Source organism: Agelaius phoeniceus, chromosome 3 (assembly GCF_051311805.1).
Source record: "Agelaius phoeniceus isolate bAgePho1 chromosome 3, bAgePho1.hap1, whole genome shotgun sequence".
NCBI lineage: Eukaryota > Metazoa > Chordata > Aves > Passeriformes > Icteridae > Agelaius > Agelaius phoeniceus.
Window position 1 is genome coordinate 36,088,144 of NC_135267.1, and position 25,903 is coordinate 36,114,046.

The 25,903-nt window shown below is 36.7% G+C and overlaps 1 protein-coding gene across 3 annotated transcripts in view; it reads left to right on the plus strand.

Moving 5' to 3' along the window:
* The window catches only part of ASAP2 (ArfGAP with SH3 domain, ankyrin repeat and PH domain 2), an 84,665-nt gene that overhangs the window by 11,845 nt on the left and 46,917 nt on the right, over window positions 1-25,903 (plus strand). For all 3 annotated transcript variants that reach the window (XM_077175060.1, XM_054629972.2, XM_077175059.1), the window contains exons 2-5: window positions 7,006-7,078; window positions 11,045-11,190; window positions 19,841-19,915; window positions 21,472-21,521. In XM_077175060.1, coding sequence (XP_077031175.1) covers window positions 7,006-7,078; window positions 11,045-11,190; window positions 19,841-19,915; window positions 21,472-21,521 — 344 coding nt within the window. The remainder of the gene's footprint in view (window positions 1-7,005; window positions 7,079-11,044; window positions 11,191-19,840; window positions 19,916-21,471; window positions 21,522-25,903) is intronic.

Here is a 25,903-nt window from a genome sequence, read left to right on the forward strand (position 1 = left end):
ATCATGATGCTGTTGAATGATACAGTGTGAGGATCAGCCTCTTCCAACAGCTGGACTCCAACCATGAACTGCTGACAGCAGACAGAAATGCAAAAATATGAAGCTACAAAAAAGAATCTTGCAGGGTGAGGACCAGAGAATTTTGGCATGGGTAAAGGGTTGGTAAGTCTTAGTGGTCCATTTAAGACAATCATCATTGGAACTTTAATCCTGTTGCTTATATTACTTTATTTTACATGGTGATATATCTTAGGATGTTGAAGCATGTAATATTAAATAAATGGAGATGGATATCAAGAATTGGCTACTGCAACTGAAAAAATAAACAACAATTAAATATTAAATAAGGGAGTTTATTTTACATCCCTTCTGTTTATAAATGAGCAACTCTAAAGATTAAGTGCATCATCTATTAAGTTGCTTAGGAGATCTGTATTTAAAGTCCAGTCATCTTGTCTTTGAAAGCAGATAGCTGCCGTGTTGGAGAAGGAAAGTATATTTCTCAGTGTAAAAACTAGTTAATGCAGGAGGTGGATGTGTTCTGGAGAAATAGCTGGCATAAGCAGCTTCCATTCTTTCTCTAAGCATGAGATTTTATTTCACAAAAATGCTTGATGTCTGTTTCCTATTTGAGTATCTGTTGCATTTCTAACTTTTTGTAGTGAGGGAAGCCTGTGGCAATCAATTAATACACAGATACAGCACCTGTTAGTGTGAAACAGTCTCATTTAGTGACTTGTATTAATGACGTAACATTTTGTATCTCTGAACTTCTGATTTAGGATTTCTCTTCTGACAGAAGTAGTCTGTTAGAGAAATCTGGTTTTTAGGCATCCCTTCTTTGTATTAATAAATGCATTGTACAAAGTCATCATGTTCAGGTCTGGTTTTATACAGAACATAGAGCAGTGCCAGATTCTCTCATTGTTTACCTTTGCAGCAGAATTACCTTGCACTTTCACGTATTAATTTCCCAAAGCACATTAGTGTTACTTTTTTCCACTGTGCATATCCTTAGCTCAAGAGTTTGCTACATTCTTCTGCCAAATACACCAGTGCTTGTTTAAACAGATTGCCTTGGCATTCGGCCCTCAAGAACCATGAACTCAGATGCTGGAGAAATCATGGTTTTGTGGAAAGGGACCTTTCAGAGATTATTCTGCCATAAACTCTGTCCTTTTTTTTTGCAGGTTTGTCTCTGAACCTTCAGTTTCTTTAGCTGACAGGTCTCACAGCAAAGAGCTCATTTATACAAATTAACTGTCATAGCTGCTGAGTTTTTCACATAGCTACTGCTCCCAGTAAAGTAATTGCCCCAAATTCAAGTGTTTTTAAATTACTGTTGTTCTAGGATCCATTCAGAAGCTACAATGCCTTGCCCCAGACTATGCCTGTGAGGGTTTTTTTCCATCCTTTGTATCAGTCCCTCTGTGAATGTGCAAGGTGATCAGTGGAAGGAAACTGGAGAGGGTTTAGAAAAGAAACTAATACATTGAAGGAGGAAAGACATAAGAGTAGGAGAATGGAAAGAGGATTCTGGAGAGGGATAACATAATTTAGGGAGTTTTTTTACCACCCTCTGTAACAGAGAAGTGGATTGAAGCCAGTGGTGTTGACAGTTCATTTCTAGTAGAAAAATAACAAGCTGAGACAGAATGTCTGTGGATATCTCTGATCTTTTGAGTCAGCAAGGATTAATTACAGCAAATATCAGATTGCCTGTAAAGATACAGGAGAAAAGCCAAACTATTGTGGTTCCTGGATACAAGTATAAAAAATTTGCTGTTGTTAATTTTTAATCAAGAGCAGTCCAGTGAGGCACAAGAACCCTGTCTTGTTCTGCTGTCTCTACAGTAACTACCTGATTGCCTCTCTTTTCCTTAACTGACCAAGTTTCTTCCTGTGCCCTTTTGTTTTTGGGAAGGATGTTCCTTTATGTGTTCAGCCTCTGCAGCAGCCTCTGGCATTATTACTTCTTCTGAAATACTGGAATGGATGAAGTGCAGGATTTATGACTGTTGAGTAGACTAATGTTTTAAAGTAAATTGCTAAAATTAAGAGTGAGATCTGATTTTGTTTGAAAGAACTAGTGTTAAGATAACTGTGTATAATAAATCAAAAATCAGTGTGTTAATATTTTTTTGTATATTTGTCAGTTAGATGCTCAGTGTAGAGAAGAACATGTAGGTTCCTGACTCCAGGATAATTTTTCTAATGACACAAGATTTATTTCCCAAAATTTTGTTACTGCTTTAGCAGTACTTTCAAGCATTTGTTGTTGTTGTTCCAATGGACTCTTTATTTTATGAAATGGTAATCCAGTTCTATGAATACTTTCAGCAAAACCCCATCCAAATAGCTGAAAATGTGAAATAGTTACTTTTACACTTTCCAAAAGGAAACTGCTGTGGGTAAGTAGGAAGGAATGTGTTAGAGATTTTGAACTGTTTTAAATGTAAAATAAAGTAAAGGTAATGGCTGACTCCTTCCTCTTCCTCCGTCCCTATTTCCCATGGTTTAGTTTTTTTCTTTCCCTTGCCTGGAATGAGAAAATTTGGCTTCTTGTTTCTCTTGAGAATAGCCTGTTGGGCTGTGTAGTGTTTATGATTGAGAGTATATCAGTCTTTTGTTTTTAAACTCGTTACTGGAAACTGGGAGATTATCCTGGGGAAGGATGTGTACGTGCTTTTCCTTGCTTGCTGCCCCGAACATCTGCTGTTGGCTGCTCCTGATAGAGGATATCAGGTTAAAAGCAGTGTTGATGTGATCCAGTATGGCTGTTTTTCTATTCCTTCACAAATAATTAATTATTTTCTGGGTCACAAAGAAAAAGACACTGGTGTGAGGACACTTGCATAAGATAAAGACCCAGACTTCTGTAAGTTTGGCACAAAAGGTGTTTAATGAACCACTAGAGCGTGGGGACTCTCCACTTATGCTGCTCCTGCCCTGGTTTTCCCCGTACCCTTTTGCTCTGTAAAAGGTGCCAAAATCATCTCTGGGATGTTCAGTTTCTGAGTTTCTGTCTTCCTGCTTTTTTTCCTCCCTCAGTTAAATATGCTAATAATAGAACAGTTGTTTCTCCTCTCTCCACTGAAAAGGGCAAATAAAACATTCATCTTTTATGCCAGCCATCTATATTGCACAGATCTATTTAGACAATATAGATTTGGGGATTGATACCAGTCTTTTTATTTTCTAAGGTTTTTTTGGGGGGAAGGAGCTCAATTAAATGTTTGAAAATTGCAAATCCTGGTGGGCTTAAATCTTTCTAGGCAATGTGAAACAGACTTAAGCAGGACTACTACTACTATTATTATTATTAATTAGAATGAAGCATACAGAGTAGGATGTAGAATAACATTTCAGGATGTTTCAGTAATCTCAGACTGATTTCTTCATGGTAAAGATGGATTTGGTTCTAATTAGTTGACACATTTTACTGTTCAAAGTAAAAACTCTTGAAGCAGTGAAAATGGAAATTGGCCTTTGGCAAGTGAAACTGGACCTTGTTCCTACATGTGGAAAAAAGCTTTGCTACTTATCACTGGTAGCTTGAGTCCTCTGTGCTGTGTTCCTTTGAAAATCTACATTTGGTTGTGATATGCTTGTTCCTCTCCCTAGTATACTTCTGACTGAAAAGTAATTTACCTTAAAAATAGTTTCATCAGATTGCCATCAGAAATCACATGAAAGTAAATGAACAAAACACATAAATACTGTATTTGGAAAAAAGATTGCACAGACAAGGACACACAAGAAGGTCACTTTCGAGTTTCTGTTTCAGTTCACGTGTTTAACACCACTTCCACAATAGTGTGACTTCTTGTCCTATGTACTGTAGAGAATTCCCACCACCCACCACCCCCCCCGCCTTAAGTCAAAGCTATATTTACTGTTTTTAACAATAGAGCAGAGTCTGAGTGCTCATCAGTAGAAGCTGAGTGGGACTATGAAAATTATTTATATGGTCTCAGTTGTGCTGAAACAAATGCTAAAAGAAGCAGTCTTACCAGTCTTACAAAAGAGTTTTTTGAGGCAAAACTAGAAACATTACCTGAGAGGACAAACTGATCCCACCATGTGAAATACATTGTCACTTTTCTTCTTGTTCAGGAGTTTACTGGGCATTTTTAAGTGAATAAAAAGAAACACTAGTATATGCAACATCCAAAGCCATTTTAAAATTCCTGCTTCTGAAACTACTGAGAATGCACCAAGAAGTTGAATTAGGGTGCATGTGTGTGCATTGGTATAGTATGTATATATTTATGAAACAAGCAGAAGCTTAGAAATGTGAACTGTAGTGAGGCTACAGCTGGATTTTCACTGATTTCCCAGTGCTAAGATGTGGGCAAAGACAAGGACAAGGAAATATGAAGAACAACACTAAAGACAAGGAGCTGACATTTTCAAGTTTTATCCTGAAATGACTCCTTTGAAACACTAGATGTGAATAAACACCAATGCTGTTCAATTAAACAAAGGCAAAGTCTTCCTCTCTATTTGTTGGTCTGTAAGCAAGAGTGAAATACAGTATTAAAGATGTGAAGCTTTTCAGTATTTTGTCCATTAGTTGTAGGCACACATTGGCGCTCTTAAATGTCACACACTACGTATGAGAAGATTGACCAAGAAAGGGAGGAATGGACAGAACGTCCTACAGCCGCAAGTGTAGTTATATTGCCACAGTTGGAAACATAGTAATTGTATTTCATAAATGTATCCAGGTCCCTCTTCAAAAGGCTAGATATTTGTTATCTTTTGTTTCCTGTTTGGAGAGCTTTCCAGAACTGATTTCCCCCCCCAATTTCTACTAGTAGGTTGTTAAGGTTCAAGTACAGCTTTGCTCTGACACAGCTGAAAAGACAGAGGATGAAGAGAGGACCCAAGAAAGCCTGACCTGTACAGTTTCAACACATTAAGGTTTTAGGTTTTGCGTGTTGTGTTGTCCTTGGTACTGTCAGTGGGGTATTTCCCCTCTTATCCTTTGTTTTTAATTTTTATGTGGACCAGCTGTCTGAAATGGGTTGATGCTTGAGTTGTCACTGGTGTATTAGGGGCATTAGCTGCCATTTCTATTGGACTCTGTTTGTGCTGGCCTTGTGGATTTGTTCCTCTGCTGCCTGATCCTGGTGAAAGTGGAAGTTGGTTGAGAGACATTTCAAACTAAAATGATTACTTTAGTTGAGGAAGTGGATTTGAGGTTTTTTCCTTGCTGGGAGTTTGTGCTTTCTCACTGAGACAGTCTTGGGCCAGAGGATTTTATGAATCCATAGATCTGTCTGGATCCCTGACCACAGTAATACAATTAATCCCATGCATCTATCCTTCTGACATTTCTCTTCCTTAAGAATTATCTCCCCCAAACTAAGGTGCAGAGATTTAAATTTTCTCAGCTGTACACACAAATCTAAGACTTGGCTGAGAATCAAATCTGTAAATTTTAAGTCTCTGGCTGTCAGCCTTCTCTTTGGACTGTTGCTCATATTGCTTATATTTGGAGACATTCCTTTCACTTGTACTCCAAGAAGGTGACTGCTCTTTGCAATCATCAATGAAATTATTCCTCTGTATTCAGCTGGTTGGAGGGTGCTTTTCTGAGGTTATTTTTAGAAATCACCAAATATACCATGAGGGAATTCACTTAATGTACTCCCATCCAAACAGGTGACTAATCTAACCTTGGAGATCACACTAGATACAGACTTGTTGTATAGATGGAATTCAAATTGCTGAACAGATCTGGCATGGCTTTTATGGGCTTGCTTAGATTGTTTTATTTTCCCCTTCCTCTGTACTTCAGAATTCCAGGTGAAAAGGCCTGTGCGCTTCTCCTGCTGATATGTTTCAGATGTGAACTATAAATATGCTGGAGGTAAAACCTCCAATGGATATAGCAGTACCATGATGCTGTGAACATTAAGGCATGGTCAGAATTGCTTGGTTTCCATGGAATGCTGTGAAGATTTTGTTCAGCTATTTGTGGTCTAAATAGATTCAATTTAAGAATACTCCCAGAATCAGGGGGCTTAATATTTCTTTTTGCATTCGCTGTGTTAACATAATTGGATCAACTCCTAGGGGCTGACTTTTCCACATAAAACAATGGTAGGTCAGATGTGCAGCTGCTGCAATTCATAGCAGTGTTTTGAATGAAAACTGGAATTAGTTTGGTGGGTTTTCTTTGCTTTATCATGTACCATGCTAAACAGCTCTAAGCATAATAGAATTTGTAGTGTTCAGTATTGTTTTTCAGTGGGGTCTAGAGATACCCCATCTCTGGAGCATATATTTTCTTCAAGTTTCACAACTTTAAAAAAAAAATAATGTGTATAACCATAATTCTGCTTCTCCCTTCTGGAACAATTCTACATTTTTGAGTCTGCTCATATTTTGCTTCAGTAAGCAAAATGATAACCTGCTTTCACTTTTGTCTTTGAAACAAATTGATTGTAAGTGTTTGAGCATTCTGGGCAAGATTTAAACTTGAATTTTATATAGTGTTGGGGAAAGCTTAGCCTAGTGTTAAATTGTGTGAAAGATATTTGAGAGATATGCAATTTATTTTGCTCAGCATAGCAGTTAGAAAGTTCATATAGTTGAGAAAGCAATTAACTAAATTATCCAGGAAAACTGAAATTAAATTCCATTTTCAATATTCTGCCTAAGGAAGTGATATTGCTCATTTCTTCAGCAACATCAGAATATACAATGAGTGAAAACCATTTTAAGCTTCTTTAATAATTTAGCATGGAAAGATGATACTGTGTAAAATGTTTCCTGCAGAGTTTACATGATGCTGGTCTCCAGCCAAAGATGGAGGAGATATTTTTTCAGGCAAGGGGACAGAATAGGTTGTATGGATGGGGGTGGAAGCAAATAGCAAGTAATTTATTAATTATGGAAATAAAGTTAACTATGCAATAGTTGTAAGTACAGCAGGTTTCCAGGGCAGAAATTTGCCAAAGGACAATGCACTATTACGTTTTTCTCTTTTTTTAGGCTCTGGATGTTGACCGAACTGTTCTCTATAAAATGAAGAAATCTGTCAAAGCCATAAACTTATCTGGTCTGGGTAAGTACATAATTCCTATTAGTTTATATTGGTGAAATTAGAAGATTTAGACAGTCAGATGCCATACTGAATCAGAAAGAGTTGTATGGGTAACTCTGGGCAGAGAAATATGTGCATTTAAAATGGCAATCTTGAACTAGCTGTTTGATCATGACCTCAGTAAGGATGAGGTGTTGTGGGGTAGCTAAACCTCTCTTGCTGCCCTGCTGGTACCAAGTGGTAAAGCTGTGCTCTCCTCTTTCCACTGGGTGTGGGCTCCCTGCTCCTTCTGTCATGCCCACTGCTCAGCAGAGCCCTAGATGAGTTTTTAAGCTGGTATAAAGCTGCATATGCAGTGAGATCAGCTTAATTGGGATTAGATGAGCACCTGAAGTGGTAGAGCCATGTGTATGTATCATCAAGAGAGGAGGGTGTGGGGGGGTGAAATTACTCTTTGGCAGCAATAAGAAGCTACATTGGCTCTACTTTGTGAAACCTCAGTCTCCCTGGTGGCTTCCACTTATGTATGTTGAGAACTTCATGACAAGAGGGAGCTGGTGAGCTGCAACTTTTTATTGTTATCATGTAAAAAATCAGATATTTTTTCATACAATGCTGTATAAAATATAAAGAGCTATTGCTGCATGCATTTTTAAATGTATGCCATTCTCTTAGAATTGTGTATGTTTATCTTCTTTGAAAAAATAACTGAAGCTTTTGTTTTTGTGGATCAGCAGCATTTTATGAATAAGAAACAGCATTTGTTTTTGTGGATAAGGAACAGCATTTGGTTGCCTTTTGTTCTCACTGTTCAGTTCATAGCAATTAGAGCTAACAAAACCTATATTAAATGCAAAATAGATAGGCCTGTCAACCTTGGAGAGCCACCAATACCTGACAGAACTTGTGGTCATGTTGGTGTTCAGACAAGGTTAGAACAAGAACTGCTGCTGTGGTGTAATTCATCTCCAGTAATTGAAAGGAAGTTCCTTGTTGAATGTAATAAAGCTGTTATCTTTGGATTGTGGAGGGTTCAGTTTAAGATTTATCAGGAGCTGTTTCATTGATTTGGCATCCTTTCTTCTCTTCTTTTTCTTGCTTAGCTGGGTTTTTTTGGCTGTTGAGTTTTTTAACATTTTATTCTAGAGTGCTAGGCTATGCCTCACAATCAGAGTACCTGTTAGAACATTGTAGCAAATCACTAGTCTTTGCATAAAATCATGCATACCTTGCCCATGTTTTAAATTTATGCTGCTCACCCAATCTTGACAAGAAAGGTTTGGAGGCTTTTATCTTCCACCAGCAGAAACATCACTAAACCATTTGTCAGCCCCTGGGGTTTCTTTTAACAAAACAAACCCCATGGTCCTACACTCAGAAGAGTGACTGGATTTTTACTGTAGGTTCCCTAAATAGTTAATAATGTTATAATAAATATAATAATATATAATAATATATTAATATATTAATATTATAATAATATAATAATATATAATAATAAAATAATGTTTTCTCTTTCTTTTTTAATGTGAGTTTAGAAACCATTATTAAGGATTGCATAGTGACTCTCAATTTGTACATAGCTTGGGTTCTTATTTAAAGAAAGCCTCTAAACCCTCAAAACTGGATCAAGTTTCTTTTTTTGATTTCATACTTTTTGTTTGTAGAGAAACTTTTAAAATTTTTCAGGAAAACATCATAGGACAGGTTTTGGAGGGTTCCATCAGAAAAGTAGATTTTTGTGTTCTTCAGAAGCACTTTGGGGTTACTAGCCCAGTTAATAGTACTGCTGCAATAAACTACCATCAGCCTTCTGGGGAATGTCTCAGAATCCAGAAGAGCAGTCCCCAGGATGCTGGGGAATAGAAGCCTCCTGGGGATGCCATGTGGAATGGGTGCCATGCTTGTTTCCTAAGGTAAAAAAGTCAGCATGGCTCAGCTACTGCTTGCACATCTAACCATTACACTTAATGGTAGCAGCCTTTTCACCTTGCTTTCATGCAGGGGCACCTTTCTCTTTTTGCTGTAGGAATTGTGGCCTGAGCTCTTCTCTCACCTGGGTTCATATAAGATAAGCTGGATGCAGGAAGCAGCAAAAATGCAGAAAGCTGTGTGGAAATAATTCACCTTACGGGGTAGATGTGAGATCTAAAGGAGCTGTGACCTCCCCCATCCTCATTTTTGCTGTCTGTACCAGTTCTCTGAAAGCTTGTTCAGGTGTATATATGTCACACAATAGAATTACTTGAACATCCTTACTTCATCCTGCAGCAAAAGTTTTGCTAAGTGCTCAGGCCTTGCTGTTGATGCAGAGGAAAATAAGTAACTTTCAGTGCTAGTACTCAGTTTTAAAATTTATAGCTATCTGCAAACTATCTGTTACAGGCTGCAAATTCAAGTGCTCAAGTTAAAAACTAGTAGAATTAATGCTGTTTGAGTAATTCCCATTCTGCATGTACATGATGTCAGTCTTTAATTACATAGTGTTATACCACTACTGCACAAGGTTTTAGTTTCATATACTGGAAATTAGAGAAAATTAGTAGCTGTTTGAGAAACAAATATCTTGAATGGCATTCCAGATAGGATGCATGAACAGAGGTTTATTTTTAGTCTGGAGCATGATAAGTTTATTGAACAGGTTATAAAACCAATTCACTGAAATTTGGGAAAGGACATTGTATCAAAAATACTTTGGATATTAAACATGTTTATATGTAAAAATGGGCTTGAAATGAACTGAATCATTGCTTGTTTAAACAGATTAATCCTCTCTAAATAATCTTCAGGGTTTATGCTAGTCTCATGTAATGACCAATACAGTCTTTGTCCTTATTAATGCATAATTGTTTTCTAGGGTGGGGAGTTTTTTTTTTCCCTGACTTGCTTTGAAGCTTTAGAAAATGTCTACAGCTAGAATAAGAAATAGGCAATGTTAGCTTTCTGAGGTGGTAACTTGGTGTGCTTTGTCCACATGCTCAAGCATGACATGGTCACTAAATTTGAGTTCAGAAAAACTTGTTTCTGTTTTATTCCACAGGTCAAATTGACTTTTGACAAAGGGACTTTTTATGCCTCTCTATATAGGCAAGTAACCTGGTGACCTAGGAATAAATCACTTGGGCAGAGTAGTTAAGACTCTCAGATTTCCTTTATATTTGAATTTATTTTATGCCTAGATTTCCTCTCATGCCCTGGGCTGAATAACCCCCCAACATGTGCAGCTCAAAGCTTTTTGAACATTGATGTTAGATGTGTGCTGCATGAATTGTCCTGGTGTAGCCCAGGACCACTGGATAATTTCTAGGGCAGAGCCTCTGGTTTTGTTTTCTCAGAAAGGAATCTGGTTGTCATGAGCCAGAACTGCTTTCAGAACTGAACTGGCCTGTGGTAAATGCAGATTGCTAGGATTTGTTTCAAATCCCCACTGCTGCCCTGAATTGGAGAACTAACATAGATATGGTTTTGTCCTCCTCTGTAACATGCTTCATAGTCCTTTTTCCTAGGATATATGACCCAAGGATATTTGATCTATTGCCTTCTGTTGTAGAGATCCAAGACTGCCAGCACACTTTAGCTCCTCTGCTTCTTTTTCAGCACACAGTAAAGCATAACAGCACGCAGTTAAAATAAAAAAATGTTAATAATAGACTAAAATCTGAAAGTTCATTATAAGAGTTGGCAGTTGTTATGAGGTCTATGCTATGGTGCAGAAATATTATGGGTCTTTCTAGGGTGTCAGATGTTTGTCTTGTCTTGGCACATTGTCATTTGTACATGTGGATAGGTACATGCAAACTGGAAGTAGTGAGATATGTCATACTTCTGGCATATCAGTGTTAAAGTGTAAATAATGTCTGGTTTTTATATCAAGTAAACATTTTTAGCAATAACTCTGGAAAGCTTTTTTTTTAAAACCCCCATAAATTGTGATTTCACTACCCTTTTATCTGCTGATGATATCTTCATGTTTTGCTCTTTTTGAAGCTCATGTGGAAAATGAAGAACAGTATACACAAGCACTGGAGAAGTTTGGTGGCAACTGTGTTTGCAGGGATGACCCAGATTTGGGAACAGCGTTTTTAAAATTTTCTGTGTTTACAAAGGAATTAACTGCACTCTTCAAAAATTTGGTAAGAATTACTTAAGAAAAACATGTTGGGATTTTAAAGCCAAAAGCTGTATTTTGGTATTATAACAGCTCTTCGTATTGAAGACAATTTGTGTTTTAGCAACCACTGTTCTTACGAAATTCTCAGCTTATGAAAATAGCTCATGTCCTAGGTTTTCCCCTTGCAGAAGTTAAAGCTCAACCCAAACCAAAGAAACCAGAAAAAAAACCACCACAGCATAAAAACACAACAAACCCTCCTCTTCCAACACTTCTCATGCCTAAAAGCTTCCCACAATAAAGTAGTTATAACATGCAAAATAAAACACACAATAAATCTCAATTTGCTTTAAAATGTGAAACCAGCAAAACCCAACTTGATTTACTGTGTGATCACGATGCTTTACTTTACTTTTTCCCACTTTCCATTTGTATTTGTAAAGGGAGATTTTAGTGGCCCTGGAAGACAGCATTTTTGCTTCTCAGGGAAATGAGTCAGGGAAACAAAATCAAGCAAAATGCTAAAACAACAGTAGCATCCATTGGGGACCAATCCTACAGCTGAAGCCAGTAAGTCTTAAAAGCCTCTTTGGTGAGCCAAATGGGATGGAGCCAAATGGAAGAACAGGATTTTTCATTATAAATGGAGAATTTTCAGCCTCAATTTCACATTAATCAGAGGGTGCAAAAAGGGCAGATTCTGATTACATCCTAGGAGATAGAGCTATCCCATATCTTAAGTACCAAATTTACTTGAATTCACAGAACTCTTATACCAGGGGCTAGGAAGGGGAAATGACCCAGATTCCCAGGAGCATTTAAAAGTCTGTGTCTGCTGAAATCAATGGCATGAAGGCACATCAAATGCTTTTGTGAGTCTAGACCAAATGTTTGTAGTTTGCAGCCAGCTGGTCATAATCACTTCTTTGGGGAATGTTTCCAGCTGATAGGATTTAGGGCAGTGCCATTCACTCCTGATGCTGTCCTGTCTTTTTATCCAATCATGGTATTGATGAATACAGCCACAAATGTATTTATCAACAATGAAATGTATTGCATATTGGTTATATTGATTTGAACTTCTTTGGATGTACAAATACTATCTGAGATTATGTATCAGAAGAGGCATCCTGATTCAGTGGGAGTCAGTTATCCCAAGTCTCTCATACAGAGGCAGGCAGCTCCTTTGGAAACGAAAATTGAATGGATCTTCTAATTGATACCTTCTGTTGACTATAATCCCCTCTCTATCATATATTAATTGAAGTATGATGAATTCATTAGGCAAATGGATCTGGGAAATGTGATGTTTAAGTGGTTTTAAAAAGCAATCTGCTAAAAGCTACACCCCCTCCCCAGAAAAATCTTTCAATGTATTACATTTCAAGAATACTTCTGAAGGCTAGAAGGTGTTGTTTTTTTTACCAAAAATCTTAGCTATTTGTTCTCTTAAGACCAGAAACTACTGTCTTTGCAAAATGTTTCTGACAAGAATAAATTTTCTTCCATGCTTTGGAAAGGAAAAATAACCAAAATATGTATCTATGGGATGTTAGAATGAATGTTTTTGTTACCTTTTGTTATTTACCTGTAAGGTGTTTTGTGTGTCTTCTCCAAGGAATATTTGTAGTTCTTTTTGCTGTGTACTGTTTTTTTTTAGTAACAGCTATGTCCTTTTGCTTCAGTTTGTGTGTATAAGAAGAGGCCATGTCATAAGAGAGTAGCTAAGTCTGTAGTTTTTCTCAGTTTGTGGTTCTTATTTTCTCTGTTTTTGAAGGGAAGAGTAATTTTGCATAGGCATGAATATAATTTCTTTTTTTTTTAATGTTGTAGTAGCATAGGCACCTTCTCTCTTTATTACTGTCTGGTGAAGAGCAGGTCTCTGTAAAGGTCTGCTCCTTCCTGATATGCCTCATATTGATGGGGCTTGAAGCTTTTTGTTTTTTCTTGACTAGCAAAGGAGACCTAAAGGTCCTTGAATTTGGTGTCTCAATGAGAAAATAGTTTCCTCCAGAAAGAAATACATATGAAAAAAAGATGTGAACTTCATTATTGCTTGTAAATGCCATATTTATGAAAAAAAATCTAGAGTAATGAAAAGCTATAGCCTTATATAGCTTTGCCTATTAGAAGTTAATGCCACTAGAAAAAATTTTTCGTAACTGGTCACTTTGAAAATTTGTTAATAAATTCAGTGTTTGAGGTCTAGTTTTCTAGAAGGTTAAAAGGGTGTTGACCAGTATAAAAGTTTCTGTACAGGAATTGGAAATAATTTGGGGAGTATTTTGTTTAAGTCACAGTCATATGTGCATTCTCAAAATGAGGTGACCTATCAAACTCTGAATGCTTTCAATATAATGGTACTAAAAACAGGCCTCTCCTTTGGCGTTTCCTTGTAGCACTCCACATGTTTTGGTTGTAAATATTTTCATTAAAAATGTAGCCAGGGCCATGCAACCTGCTATTGTTGAAAAAACATTCTGAAAGGTACTTTTTAAATAGGCCTATCTCTGGAGTTCACAGGGTGCTGAATTTCCACAGAAGATTTTAACTGAAGTGGATGGGGAATGTGCAAGGAAGTGAGAGGACATGTTCAGACTGGAACAGATGCCAAAGCTATTAACACTGGCAAAGCTTTAGGGCTACTGTCAAGTTTTGCTTTGTCATATATTTTACTTTTGTTTCTAGAAGCTGATGTGTTCTGTCAGCTCTTGGCCTGGATGGCATTTAGAGCTGTAGCTCTACAGTCCTTCTGCACACAGATTTTCCTTAAATTTGTCCTTTGCAAGGTAGAGGAAAGCCATTATAAAGTTGTTCTGCTTTAACTCAAGTTTCAGGTGCTTGTTTTCTCTAATAATTTTTAAAGTTTCCCAAAAGACTTTGAAGTTTTTTATGGCCTTATGAAGGCATCATTGTTTTAAAGTATTTCAATAACAGCTGAAGTGTTTTTGTTTGTAATCCTAAAACCTGTATACTTACTATTCAAGTTAAAGTTTAGGTCTTGAGGTTTTTATAAGTTTGCTCTGCTGCTTTTATGTGTGCACTTTCAAATAGTGCATCAAAGAAAAAAAAACCCACCCCAACCTTTGTATTTTTTCTTTACTTTTGAAGGAATTTATAAATGCATCTTCAAGAAATTATTTTATATTTACTGTGTACAAGATCCTTGTAACCATTCATTTTAGCCATTCTACCCGTTTGCATTATTTCAATCACTTTGTGATACATACTGTGCAATTATTTTCTCTTGCCGAATCTCTGATATAAACTTAATTTTTTTTTTCAACTTCTGTTTTTTAAGAAGATTGAGCAATCAGTTTGTCTTTTTGGTAGTGAGAGATCTGGAAAAACCAGAGGCCATTTTCAGAGATAACATACTACATTTTGTGACAAGCACAATATTGCTGTTGATGGCAACCTTGTTACTAATTCCTAATAGACTTGGGCCACCCACTAGAGCAGGCAGTGCTCCCAGGTGGGTAAGGTCTGCGTGGTACTTGCTTGTAGTGTTAATTATTATTCCTTCTTAAGTATAATGCCAAGGGATAAAGGTGTTTTCATATTTTCTTAATATGAAAAATGTCAGGACAAGGAAAGGCTCATTGCAATATATTTGCAGTTTAAATATTTTCTCCTTTAAATCCTGTTAAATTTCTACACTGAGAAGAAATAAACTCTGGTTGTGCATTTTTGTCAACACTCCTTGGAAAGGGGTTTGATCTGTGAAGATAAAGTAGCTATTTAACAAATACCATTTTCTGTATTTGTTGTTATACTTAGTTTTTCCATTATTTTTCATTTATATAAATTTAAAGCTAATGAAACAGGCTGCATTGAGAGGAGTGGATATGATATTTCCACTCTGTGGAAGACAGCTGAAACAAAGACATTTTATTTCCTATTAATAATCCTTGTAGTTTTAGTCATAAAAAATGGAAGAACAGCAGTGGTATTTTTCTGACCATATGCTCTTGCTTTACTTACTTTTTTAAATGTAAGAAGAAAGAAAAATTCCTTAACTGTAGAAGGTAACAGCAAAACTGAAGGAATTATCTTTTCTGTATTATGTAATGAACTTGAAAAATTTATGCCCAGAATTTTCTTTGTTTAGACCGAGGTGTTAAAACACAATGTTTGATGCCTGAACCTTCACAAACATATTTTTGTTTATAAGGACTTGCTGAAGTCCATGAGAAAACTCTACAGGTATACATGTTTGAGATTGGAGTATTATATATGGAGCTTAATGATTTAAGTTGTGCGCTTTCAGTTTTTCACCAGTACACTTGAGGAAAACTTGGCTAACAATGCGAGTTTAAAAAGAGTACTCTTTGATTTATGCTTGTAAAGATATAAACCAAGATGTAATAATTCCTCCTGAGAAGCATGGGTTCAGCTCCACCTGGAATCAAATCTTTATTTTTTTGCCAATGGGTATTGATCCAGCTGGAGGAAATTCAGAGGACAGTAATAAAACATGATTAGGGCTTCAATAGGTAGATTTATGAACAAAGTTCCAAAGAATGTTTACTTCACAGATAACTGGTTGTGGAGGAGGAAAACAATAAATTGTGTATTAATAGAATCTCACTTCAAAAATCTTAGGTGAAGTGTCCCAGAGAAAGTGATAGAAGCCTACCAGTTATCCTTTCAGCCTAGGTTAGGAAATGTGCACTCTGGAGTTCTCCACTGGCAAGGAAGAAGGTCTAGAATAACCCCAATCCTCTTCCTTTTCTTTTGCAGCTCTTAATTTTATGCTTTTCAGATTTCCCATGAAGTACTTCTTCATAGAGAAGTTCCCAGTTTGTATTTTGCATGTTGATGCTAATAATGGGGCTGATTCTAAGGAGTCCATGGGGGCAACACTTGGTATCTTGTGTGAAGGCATTTTTGTAGGCAGCTCCATGTGGACACTTAGTGGTGCTCAGCTCCTGTTCTGCTGGAGTCCTTTTCCCTGTGGTGTAATGGGCGGGGGGTGATGTCCCAGCTCAGCCACACCTGTGCTGTGGGGGAAAGGGGGTGAGGACAGGGGAAGGGCAGCACTGTGTCCTTGTGTGTGAGGGGAAGGCACAGTGCAAAGATGAAAGTTTGTGCCACCAGTCTTTGTTACACATTTTTCTGAAGTCTTGGGGGTAGATGCTAAGCCTTAAAGTTTAGACAAACAATGTCTCATCTGTACCATGCTCATCAGGGCATCTGTGGATGCTCTGATTTCTGCTTTCTCCCTGCTGTGTTGATTGGCCTTGTCCTACTAAAACTCATGTCACTAGGAAAATTATTGGAAACTATTAAATCCAGTAGCACTTGCCATAAAAAAAACCAACTTAAATAATGATTTGTCAGCAGGCAGTACTGCCATCACCTGCACACACACACAAGCTCACTGATGGTTGAGAAGCCCACAGCCAAGTAAAGGGACTGCAATAGGAGACATATCATACTGCTCAACTGCCTGAATTTTAGTTTAAACTGAAAAAGTTTTAAGTTCTGCATGTTAAGAAAAGTATTTAATTTCTGAAGTATACTGAAAAGGCTTTTTTTCCTTTTTGCTTGGATTTAGCAGACAAAATCTACAGAAGTACTGTGGGCACCAGTATAAAAAGCTCTCATGGAAAAGAGCTTTACATTAAAGAAATCAGGAGGGCTGGCAAACAGTGAATTTAAATGTTTAACCATAGGCCCTTAAACCACTTGAACATCTTTCCCTCTTACAAATGCTGGCTTGCTTGTTGCCTCTTACCAGCACTTCTGGCAGCTATGTGTTTTGTTTATATGTTCTCTCCTCTGCCATTTCTTCTTCTCTAAGCCTTCTCCAACTTAGGAAGTTTTAATTTTTTTACACTGTCATCTTGTTGGAAACTGTCAGAGGAAAACTGCAAGTGCCACAGCAGCAAAGTTGGAAGTGGAAACGAGGTCAACTATTTTTTTCCTTTCTTTGTTTTTTAACCATGTGAAATGTGCTAGTGTTCCTCTGAGACAGGATGACATTAATTTCTGTGAAGCTTTCTTGCACCTTTGTGTATTTTTTAAAGCACATTTTAAAACATAAAGTAGTCAAAATGTAGAGTCCATTGCATATGTTCTAGCTCTTTGTACTCTGCACACAGAGTAGGAGCTGCACATATAAGTGCTTCTGTATGCCAAAAATGGGTCTATATTTTTAGATAGTTCAGCTTATGCTTCTCAAGAAAGAGGGGAAAAACATGTAAGATCTTTCATCTGTATACTGCTTGCTAACTTATAAATATGAGGGAGTATGATTCATCTAACTGGGTTAATAATGACAAGTTCATGCATTATGTATGTTTACTTTTGTTACAAATAGAATAGGAGCACAGGGAATACAATAGACTGATGGTAATGTACAGGTGATAGCACACAGAAGGAATTAATTTGAATAGGCAAACAGTCTCTAAACTTTTAAAAAGAATGTAGAGTTTTTCTCTTGTTTTTGGTTGTTTTTTTTTTTTAAGTTGCTTTGGACTCCAGGCCTCATGGTGTAAAATTCTAGTAAATATCCATAACTATTTTGGAGTCTGATTGATGTTTACACATGAGTATGCTTGGGATAATACTTCAGATGGTTTATTTTTTCACAACTTAAACAAAAATCAGTTGTCTTGAGTCTGCTCTTGAAAAATGCTTTGTTCTTTATTCCTGTGTACTGAATTTGGAGAATAATGAAATGGAGGCTATGAAAGTATTGATCCCTAAGTTAGACATTTGACTACATCATACTCATAAAATAGACTAAAAAAGTAGAAAACTTTGCATGGAAAGATATCTTGAAAGGGACCTCTTCTCTTTTCCACTTGAGTGCCCATTCTGGATGTGCACTTGCAGGTTCTGGAAGTTTTGGAGGTCTTTTATGTAGGTGTTGTGCAGTTTAAGCCTTTGCTCTTTCCCCTGTATCTATGGCATATAGTTTTAGTACCTTTGGGAATGGTTGTGTTGATATATGCACGTGGTAGTACTGCTGAGGACTTAGGAGGTGGATGGTTTCCAGCACTGCCAGTAAGCATGTGTACATGTTGCTCATTCAATTTTTATAGGAAGTACTTAAAAAAAAACAACCCCAATACAGAGCTGAAATATAACATGTTGATCCTGAAGGGCTGTGGTTGGGTCCTGCAGCTTTTTGGGGAGGAAAAAAGTAGGATGGAGGAGGGGAAATATGATTTGTGTTAAGAGTTTAAAAGACCAGATTTTCTGTATTTCTTTAGCTTTTCCATACAGAGACAATCTGTGTAACCTTTAAAACTGATGAAGGTTCACTTTGACTGGTGGCTGAAATTTCAAGCCAATGCAGTAAGGTAGTTTCTTTGAGGAGGAAAGGTGGAGACAGTGGGGCTTTGCTGGTTTGTTTTAACAAAAACTGTTACATAGCACAGAGTCTGTTCTAGTGAGGCCACCAAGTAACTACAGGGTGATAATATTTTGTATTTTACAATTCTGGGGAGACTGAAGCATCCATAATTGGAATTATTTTTTCCTTGAAATGTTAGTATTCTTTCATCTCTGGGTGGGTTACACTAAAGGGGACTTTGACGTCCCTGACATTATTCCTGAGAAATAAAAGCATTTGTTCCTACATGATGCAAAGTTCTTTCTGTAATTGGAACATTTGAACTCCATCTTTATGTAGGGATTTCAGAAAAAAAATCACATTTTAAAAGAACACCATAAAATACCAAAAAAGATGTAACTCATCCAAGGGCAACTTTCACTGAACTACTGCAAAAGTTATTCTGATTTTTTTCTCTTTGTGTTATTCAAAAGTATTTTGGGTTTTGCTCCTCAGAGCAACCAATCCTTTTGAATAGTTACAGTTTAAACTTTCTGCCTAGATATTATGGTCCATACCTTGAATGTTTTCCCTGAATCATAAAGGAGTTGATATACAATCTTGTCCTAGCTGTCTTATTCCTACAGTCTTTCTTTGTTCTTTTTACTTACTAAAATATTATCATACAGATATTTAACAAAAATCATTATTATTTTACCAGTCTTAATTTGAAATAATTTTTATCTTCTTGAAGTACTCTCTTGAATTACTTACATACTAAAGACCTCATTAAAATCTAATTTCAAAGTTTGAATGAGATAAATAAGGCAGATGTATTGCTTTTTAAAAACAAATGGAAAACATTGGAATGGTGGCTATTTTACAGGCCAGCATTCTTTGCCTTTATAGCTTCTGTCAGAGTAAGATGCCATGTATTGGGAGAGTAGCAGATATGCTTTATGGAATAGGTCTGAAGAAGCTAGAAAGTAAACAAGGTTAATATAAAATATGCTCATGAGCTTAAAATTATCAGTGCTAAAAAAATTGTATACTTTTGTTCATAGAATTTAAATGGGGAAATAAGGCAATGTAAAAATTAGTGTTCTTATTTTGCAGATACTGTTGGGTGAGGTATTTATAATCAGCAGTAATTCTGGAGGTTTCCTGCTGGTTTGGGTTATAGTGTTTCCAGAGTGAGTTTAATTAACTTATGTTGCTTTCATCTTTGACTACTGGCTGTGCTGATAAACATCTCCATAAGGCAGGGACAGGAAAATAATATGTAAGATTTCCTTGTGAAACTTTCTGAAATGTGTGTGTGTATTAAGACATTTTACGTTCTGTGTCTAAATATATTATCTGATTTGGTGTCATTTTCTTGTTACAGATTCAGAATATGAACAACATAATCACTTTTCCATTGGACAGTTTGCTGAAGGGAGACCTGAAAGGAGTGAAAGGGGTATGTCTTTCCTCCTATTAATGTATAGGATTGTTGTTGGTACAGATACGTTTAGATACGTTTAGCAAGTGTATTAATCTTATGTGTTGGAAGGTGTAGGATACTCAAGTAATATATTAGCTCAATAAACAAGACTGTGGGGGTTTTGTTTGTTTTTGGGGTTTTTTTGTGAATCAAGTCATCCTTTCTGTTTGCGCATTCACATACTTCATGTTCTTGACTGTGTATACCAAACAACATTTGAGAAGCTTTAAAAGCAGGCCTGAGATGCAGAAGATAAGCAGAGAAAGAGGTGTAAGATTCAGATATTTACTTAGTTGAGTTAAGGGTACTACTATATTTTTAAGGATTTTTAGCATTCTAAACTTACCTGGAACTATTAAGAAACACACATTAGACTGTATGAGCATAAGATTTTTTTTAAGAAGATGAAATCTATTTCTTTATGCCCCAAGGACATTTCCTATTTGAAATAACAGCAACTTAAGACTCAAATGATGATATGTTTATGATAAATTTCAGAGCCTATGGCGAGCAAACTTACTTACAAAGCTTTTACTTTGTTTACTAGTGAGCAAACAGGAAGTGACTGGCAGCTATTGTTCTAGGACACTGAAGGAAGGAGAAAAATATGTACATAGACTAAAAATGGTTTCTGTAAATTACTGGAGCATAAATAGATTATTTAATAAGATAGACTTATTATCTTTGTGTTGTTTGCTTACCACATTTCACTCGTGTTTTTCTCTATGTCAGAATAAATACATTTATTACAATACAGTGTTTCCCCACTGCCTTGAGAATATAATCAAATGCTACTTCAGTTAATTTAATAATTATTTCAATCATTAATTAACATCTAAGAATTAGTTCTTAATCTGTAATTGTAAAGATTTTCCAGTGTCTGACAGTTGTAGTTGTCTGTTCTCTTGAACTTCATCAAAATTTCAGCTCTTGCATTTTTAGACATCAGAGAAATAACTTTACAACTTGTTAAGATAATTTTATCCAAATTACCGTATTTAGAGAAAAGAAGATAAAGGAATTTGTAATGTAAGTAATTCAGAATTCTCATGGAATTAGTTATGCTGAGCCATAAGGTCTATACTGTTCCCATTAAGTCAGTGGAAATTTGATTTTTTTAAACTTTAATGTGATGAATCAAGTTCTTAGCCAAGGCTGTACCACAGCCTGGGTACAGGAACTTTTTTCCCAGTACAGGCAGAGATTGAATGATGAGAAAGCAGTTACTTTGTTTAATTGCATAGTGTGGTCTTGGGATAACATGTTGTTATACCTTTTAAGGAGTAAAATGGAGCTGTGAAAATCATAGTAAAGAGCATCCTAGAGATGCTTTCAAAAACATGGGTGTATTAGTTCTCTTTACAAGATTAGTTTTCCTGTGTGCAAGATTGCTTTTGCAGAACCCTTAGAAGAGAGAGTGAGGTCCCTTGTTCTAGTAGGCACTGCAAGGGGCCAAGGTGTGTCTTCACTGTTAGAGCCACAGTGTTTCTCATGTAAATAGCTGGGTGTTATTTTTTCTCTTTTCTTGACAGGACCTGAAAAAACCCTTTGATAAAGCTTGGAAGGACTATGAAACAAAAGTGTATGTATTTTTAAACTTTTATTTAAGAGGGAAATGTAACTGAAATCTGTAGAGGTTATTACTTCATGCTGAGGTTGAATGTTCTCAGCAGGTGCAGCATGTATTAGAAGTGGATGTACACCTATCTGAGGCTTGTGAGTTGTGTCTTATGTTGTGGATCTAACCCTACTTAGCATAAGCCACTTGTTTGAAGTTACCAGATACACTGTTTAAACAAACAGCTATAAAATAAGTTTATAAAAACTGGAATTTTATATCTAGCTAAATAAATGGAATGAGTCAACAAAGCTCAACACCTAATATCAAACACAATTTATTCTGGTTCCTAGTAAATCTTAAGTGGTTCAGTGTCCTGCATCAGAGACAGCTGTTTCCAGGGTTGGCCAGGTCAATTGTATCAGTACAGCTGACAGTCTCTGAAGTAGAATTTTGTAGTGAGTTTTATTCCACATTACAGTGTTACCTGGACTATCAGTTTTGTCACATGTCCAGTGTCTTTGTTCTTCTGAAATAATGCTGCCTTGCATCAGACCATCTCTGATGATACAGGTCCAGAAGAATCATGTATGATGACACTATTTAACGTAAATAACTTGCAGATCCACAGCCAACTAGACTGGCTGAAAATCCAGCACCATTTATGTATTTTTTTTAATTGCACAAAGTTATAGTGCAGTACTTATAGACTTAGTCTGTCTGAAGTCTTCAGAAATTATTCCTGTAGCTGGTTTACCCATAAAAGCAACCAGTTAGCTAAATTTCATTTTTCCTTTTGTGAATAACAATGAGAATGGTCTAGTTATTGCTTTCTAGCATCAAATTGTGAGGAAGACCTCTGTGGTTTTTGGTTTGAAACTGCCTAGCTATAGGTGGATTTTCATAAAAGGACATTCTGAAATACTGAGATAAACCTCTGGTCTGATACTAAATCCATAGAAGATTGTGTTGGCTCCAGTGTTTTATGTTCCTGACACCTGTGAGCAGTCTCATTTGGTGCCATTCCAGTTATTGACTCTTGAGATAATTGAGATTTCTAATCATTGCCTATGGCAGTAGTTGATCTCTGAGGATGGGCCTTAAAGAATAATCCTATAATGTAGTCTGCTGTTGTCTAGCACTGCTTGATTGCTGGATTTGAAAGCTTGTTTATTTGTGTGTGAGTATTCATACTGACAACCCACGAAGTTTATGTGCCAAATTTAAAATAAATTTGTGCACTGCTGGGACATACAACAAGAGGAATGTTACTACTGGACCAAGTCCTCTAGTGCTTTTAAGATTTCTGATCTAATATTCACTAGGATGAATGTGTTGAAGTGATGTAAGGATTTGTGCTTGATCATCAGTTTGTTCAGAGCTGGAATTTCAGTCAGATATACCAGAAATGTTTTCAGTTGTTATTTAATTTAATTAAGTAATTGCAAAGTAAGAAATCCCCTTAGAAAGTGTATTTGTATATTTGGGGATTTTCATTTGAGGTTATGGACATGTTGGAAATGTTATTTTGTGTGCTGTGTCATTCATGATCTGAAAACAGGATGCTGACAATGTGTTTTCTGTCTGTGGCATTGAATCCATTGCTGCTTGTATGATATAATGAGATTTTTTTATTTTTCTTTCAACTGGCAATCCTTTAGAAAACCATTTTAAGACTTTGCTTTCAAGTAAGACACTTGGGTTTTGATCTGAAACGGGTTTCCTTTTTCCAGTTGCAGTTACCTCTACTTTCTGCAAGATTTTTTAACAAATGAAGCAGCCCTACTTGACAATGCTCTTTTCTAAGCCATTTGCATGTCAGGTTATTCAACATGCAAAAGTTGAAGGTAGCACACATTTATCAGAAATTTTTTTCAGATCTATGAACCATTTTTTTGGTATTTCTAAGTTGTGGACTGGTACAATTACTGAGTGCTGCATTTTTTAAGTGGTTAGATGAAAGCTCCACATCAATATTTTGAAGTTTTAAGCTCTTAGTCCAGTCTGTTGGACTCCTTGACTTTGATATAGACCAAAGGATCATCTGCTTGAGGCTTAGGATAGGGAGCCTGGGAATTCTGTGTCAATTCTCTCAAATAATGGACTGCTGCTTTGTTTTTTTGGTTTTTGTTTGGTTTGGTTGGTTGGTTGGTTGGTTGGTTGGTTGGTTGGTTGGTTTTTTTTGTAGGCTGTTCTACAACAGTGGAAATTACTTTTCATGGCATAGTGTTGGCAGTCAGGAAGTACTGTTTTTCAGTGCAAGCTGTGTTGCTTATACCAAGGAGCAGACCAGTTTTCCATGATTTTGTTGAGTTAAAAGTCAGTCTTGGACCTTTCCTGAGACCCCTGCCCGTAGGACTGTGGGATTTGTCAGACCTCTTGTACATAAGTTCCCAGATAAATTGAGGTGTTACAACCTGTCATTATGGAGCATTTGTCTTCAAAAACTAGAGATGGGAATTTTAATGATGTGATTTTCAACTTAGGATGAGAATAATTATTTGAGCTTGAATTTGTTCAGGTCATCTTTTTTCTCATACTAATTTTTTGACATAGAAAAACCGTGAGGTTTCTCTGGGTTGCTATTATACAAGCTGTTGAGGTTTGCTAAGGAAAGAACTCGTTTCATTCTGTGGCCATCCTGAATGGATTTAGACTTCCTTATAGCTGTGTGTTTTGGTCGTCTGTAGCAGTAGGTGGATGCAGAATCACCTCAAGAAGTCTTAATTACAAATTTTGGGGGTTTTGTTGTGGTATCTTCATGCTCTCTGCTTTAATAAAAAGGACAAAGGAACCAGGAGAGGTAACCTCAGTCTCACCTAGAGCTTGTATTGCCAGAGTTGAGTGGTGGATGTAGGTGCTGGTAGCCAGAGGTTTGCTCAGCCCTCTTCAATCTGTTACTTTAGATAACTCCTTGTTTGGATTGTGTCTAAAACCAATTCTAGGTGTGTGCTTAGTGAGCTGTCTTTTCCAGTGATATTTCTTCTAACACGTGAATAGCTCTTTTTAAAAATTCTTCCCCCCCCATTTTTTTTTCCTTTCCTTTTCCATTTTGGTTAACAAAGTATTCAAGGCTGCTAGGCTGCTCTTTTTCTGCCCATGCCTCTGTATCATGTGCTTAACATCATATTGTTCATCTGCATTTCCTAGTCACAAGTACAGACCTGTGAAGCTACGTGCCAGGTAATGAAGTGGTATTTTTGTAGTCTGTTGAGAAGCGACAGTTTTCATATTGATTGCTGCCTTTATAAGGAAAAATTTTAAGCTTATTTATCACACTATCTCATCTCTCTTCCTTGCACCTTTGTGTGCAAATATACCCAAGTGTGACATATTTGAAAAGAAAAAGTTAATTTAAAACTGGCACCTGCTTTGCTTTATTCCCATAACAATTTTTGAGATTCAACCTCTCTATGTAATTAGGTGTTTTTAAAAATTCCTATGTATCTAGTTCTTATTTGGGAGTGAGATGTTTAAGATCCATTCCAATGATCTTGGATCACCATCCATCATTGTTGATTACTATGCACCTCCTTTGCCCTGTAGCCACCTAACTTCTCAGACTATTTTCCTCAGAATCACCTTAGGTGAAGTAATGGAGGGAAACGAGCCCTATTTCTCTGTACCCTGGGGCTGCTCTTGAGTAAGGTAGTATGAAGAGCAAGCAACCTATAGCTTCATGCAAACCTACTTCAGTCAAAAATTGGGACTATCCTGAGGTGGCATTCATGAATTATTCATATTTTCTCACCGCCAATCATTAACATGACTCAGTTGGAGCCATAAAGATTTTAAAATGTTTTTAAAGCCTTAAAGCAGTGCATTTCTGATGGGACCTCAGTTCCAGTTGTTGTTTCCCACATAAGAGCTGGGAGATGCTGCCGGCCACCAAAGCAGCGCAGCGGGACTGGTCTGTGTCCTTTGGGAGAGCTGTTTCAGACTGGGCTCTTCTTGTTACAAGGCAGTTGCTTTCCCCTGTGTACTTAAACACTAATGGCAGGCGTGCCCAGGGACCATATGGGGAAGGAGTACACATGTCATAAAAACTGCTCATTCTCCCAGCAGACAGATCGCGTTCAGCAAGGCGCTGAGCCAGATATCACCCACACACTTCAGTTTGATCGGTCCTGTTGTGGTACATTCTGAGGTAAAGACTATGTGTCAATTTTATACAGGAAATAGAAGCATAAACTTACTGAAGCATATTATTCACAATTTTTTTTTAGCTGAGTATGTCTGTATTCTGAATATAAACCTGATTTTCCTGAAAAGAAAAAAAATGTTAATTTTTTAAAATAGAGTTGTCTTATTTTGGGGCCTGTAAATGCCTATTATCTTCAGAAGTCTTCTTTAACAAGTGTTGTGCTCATGCTACGAAATGTAAAGGTTTAATGGAGACTAATCAA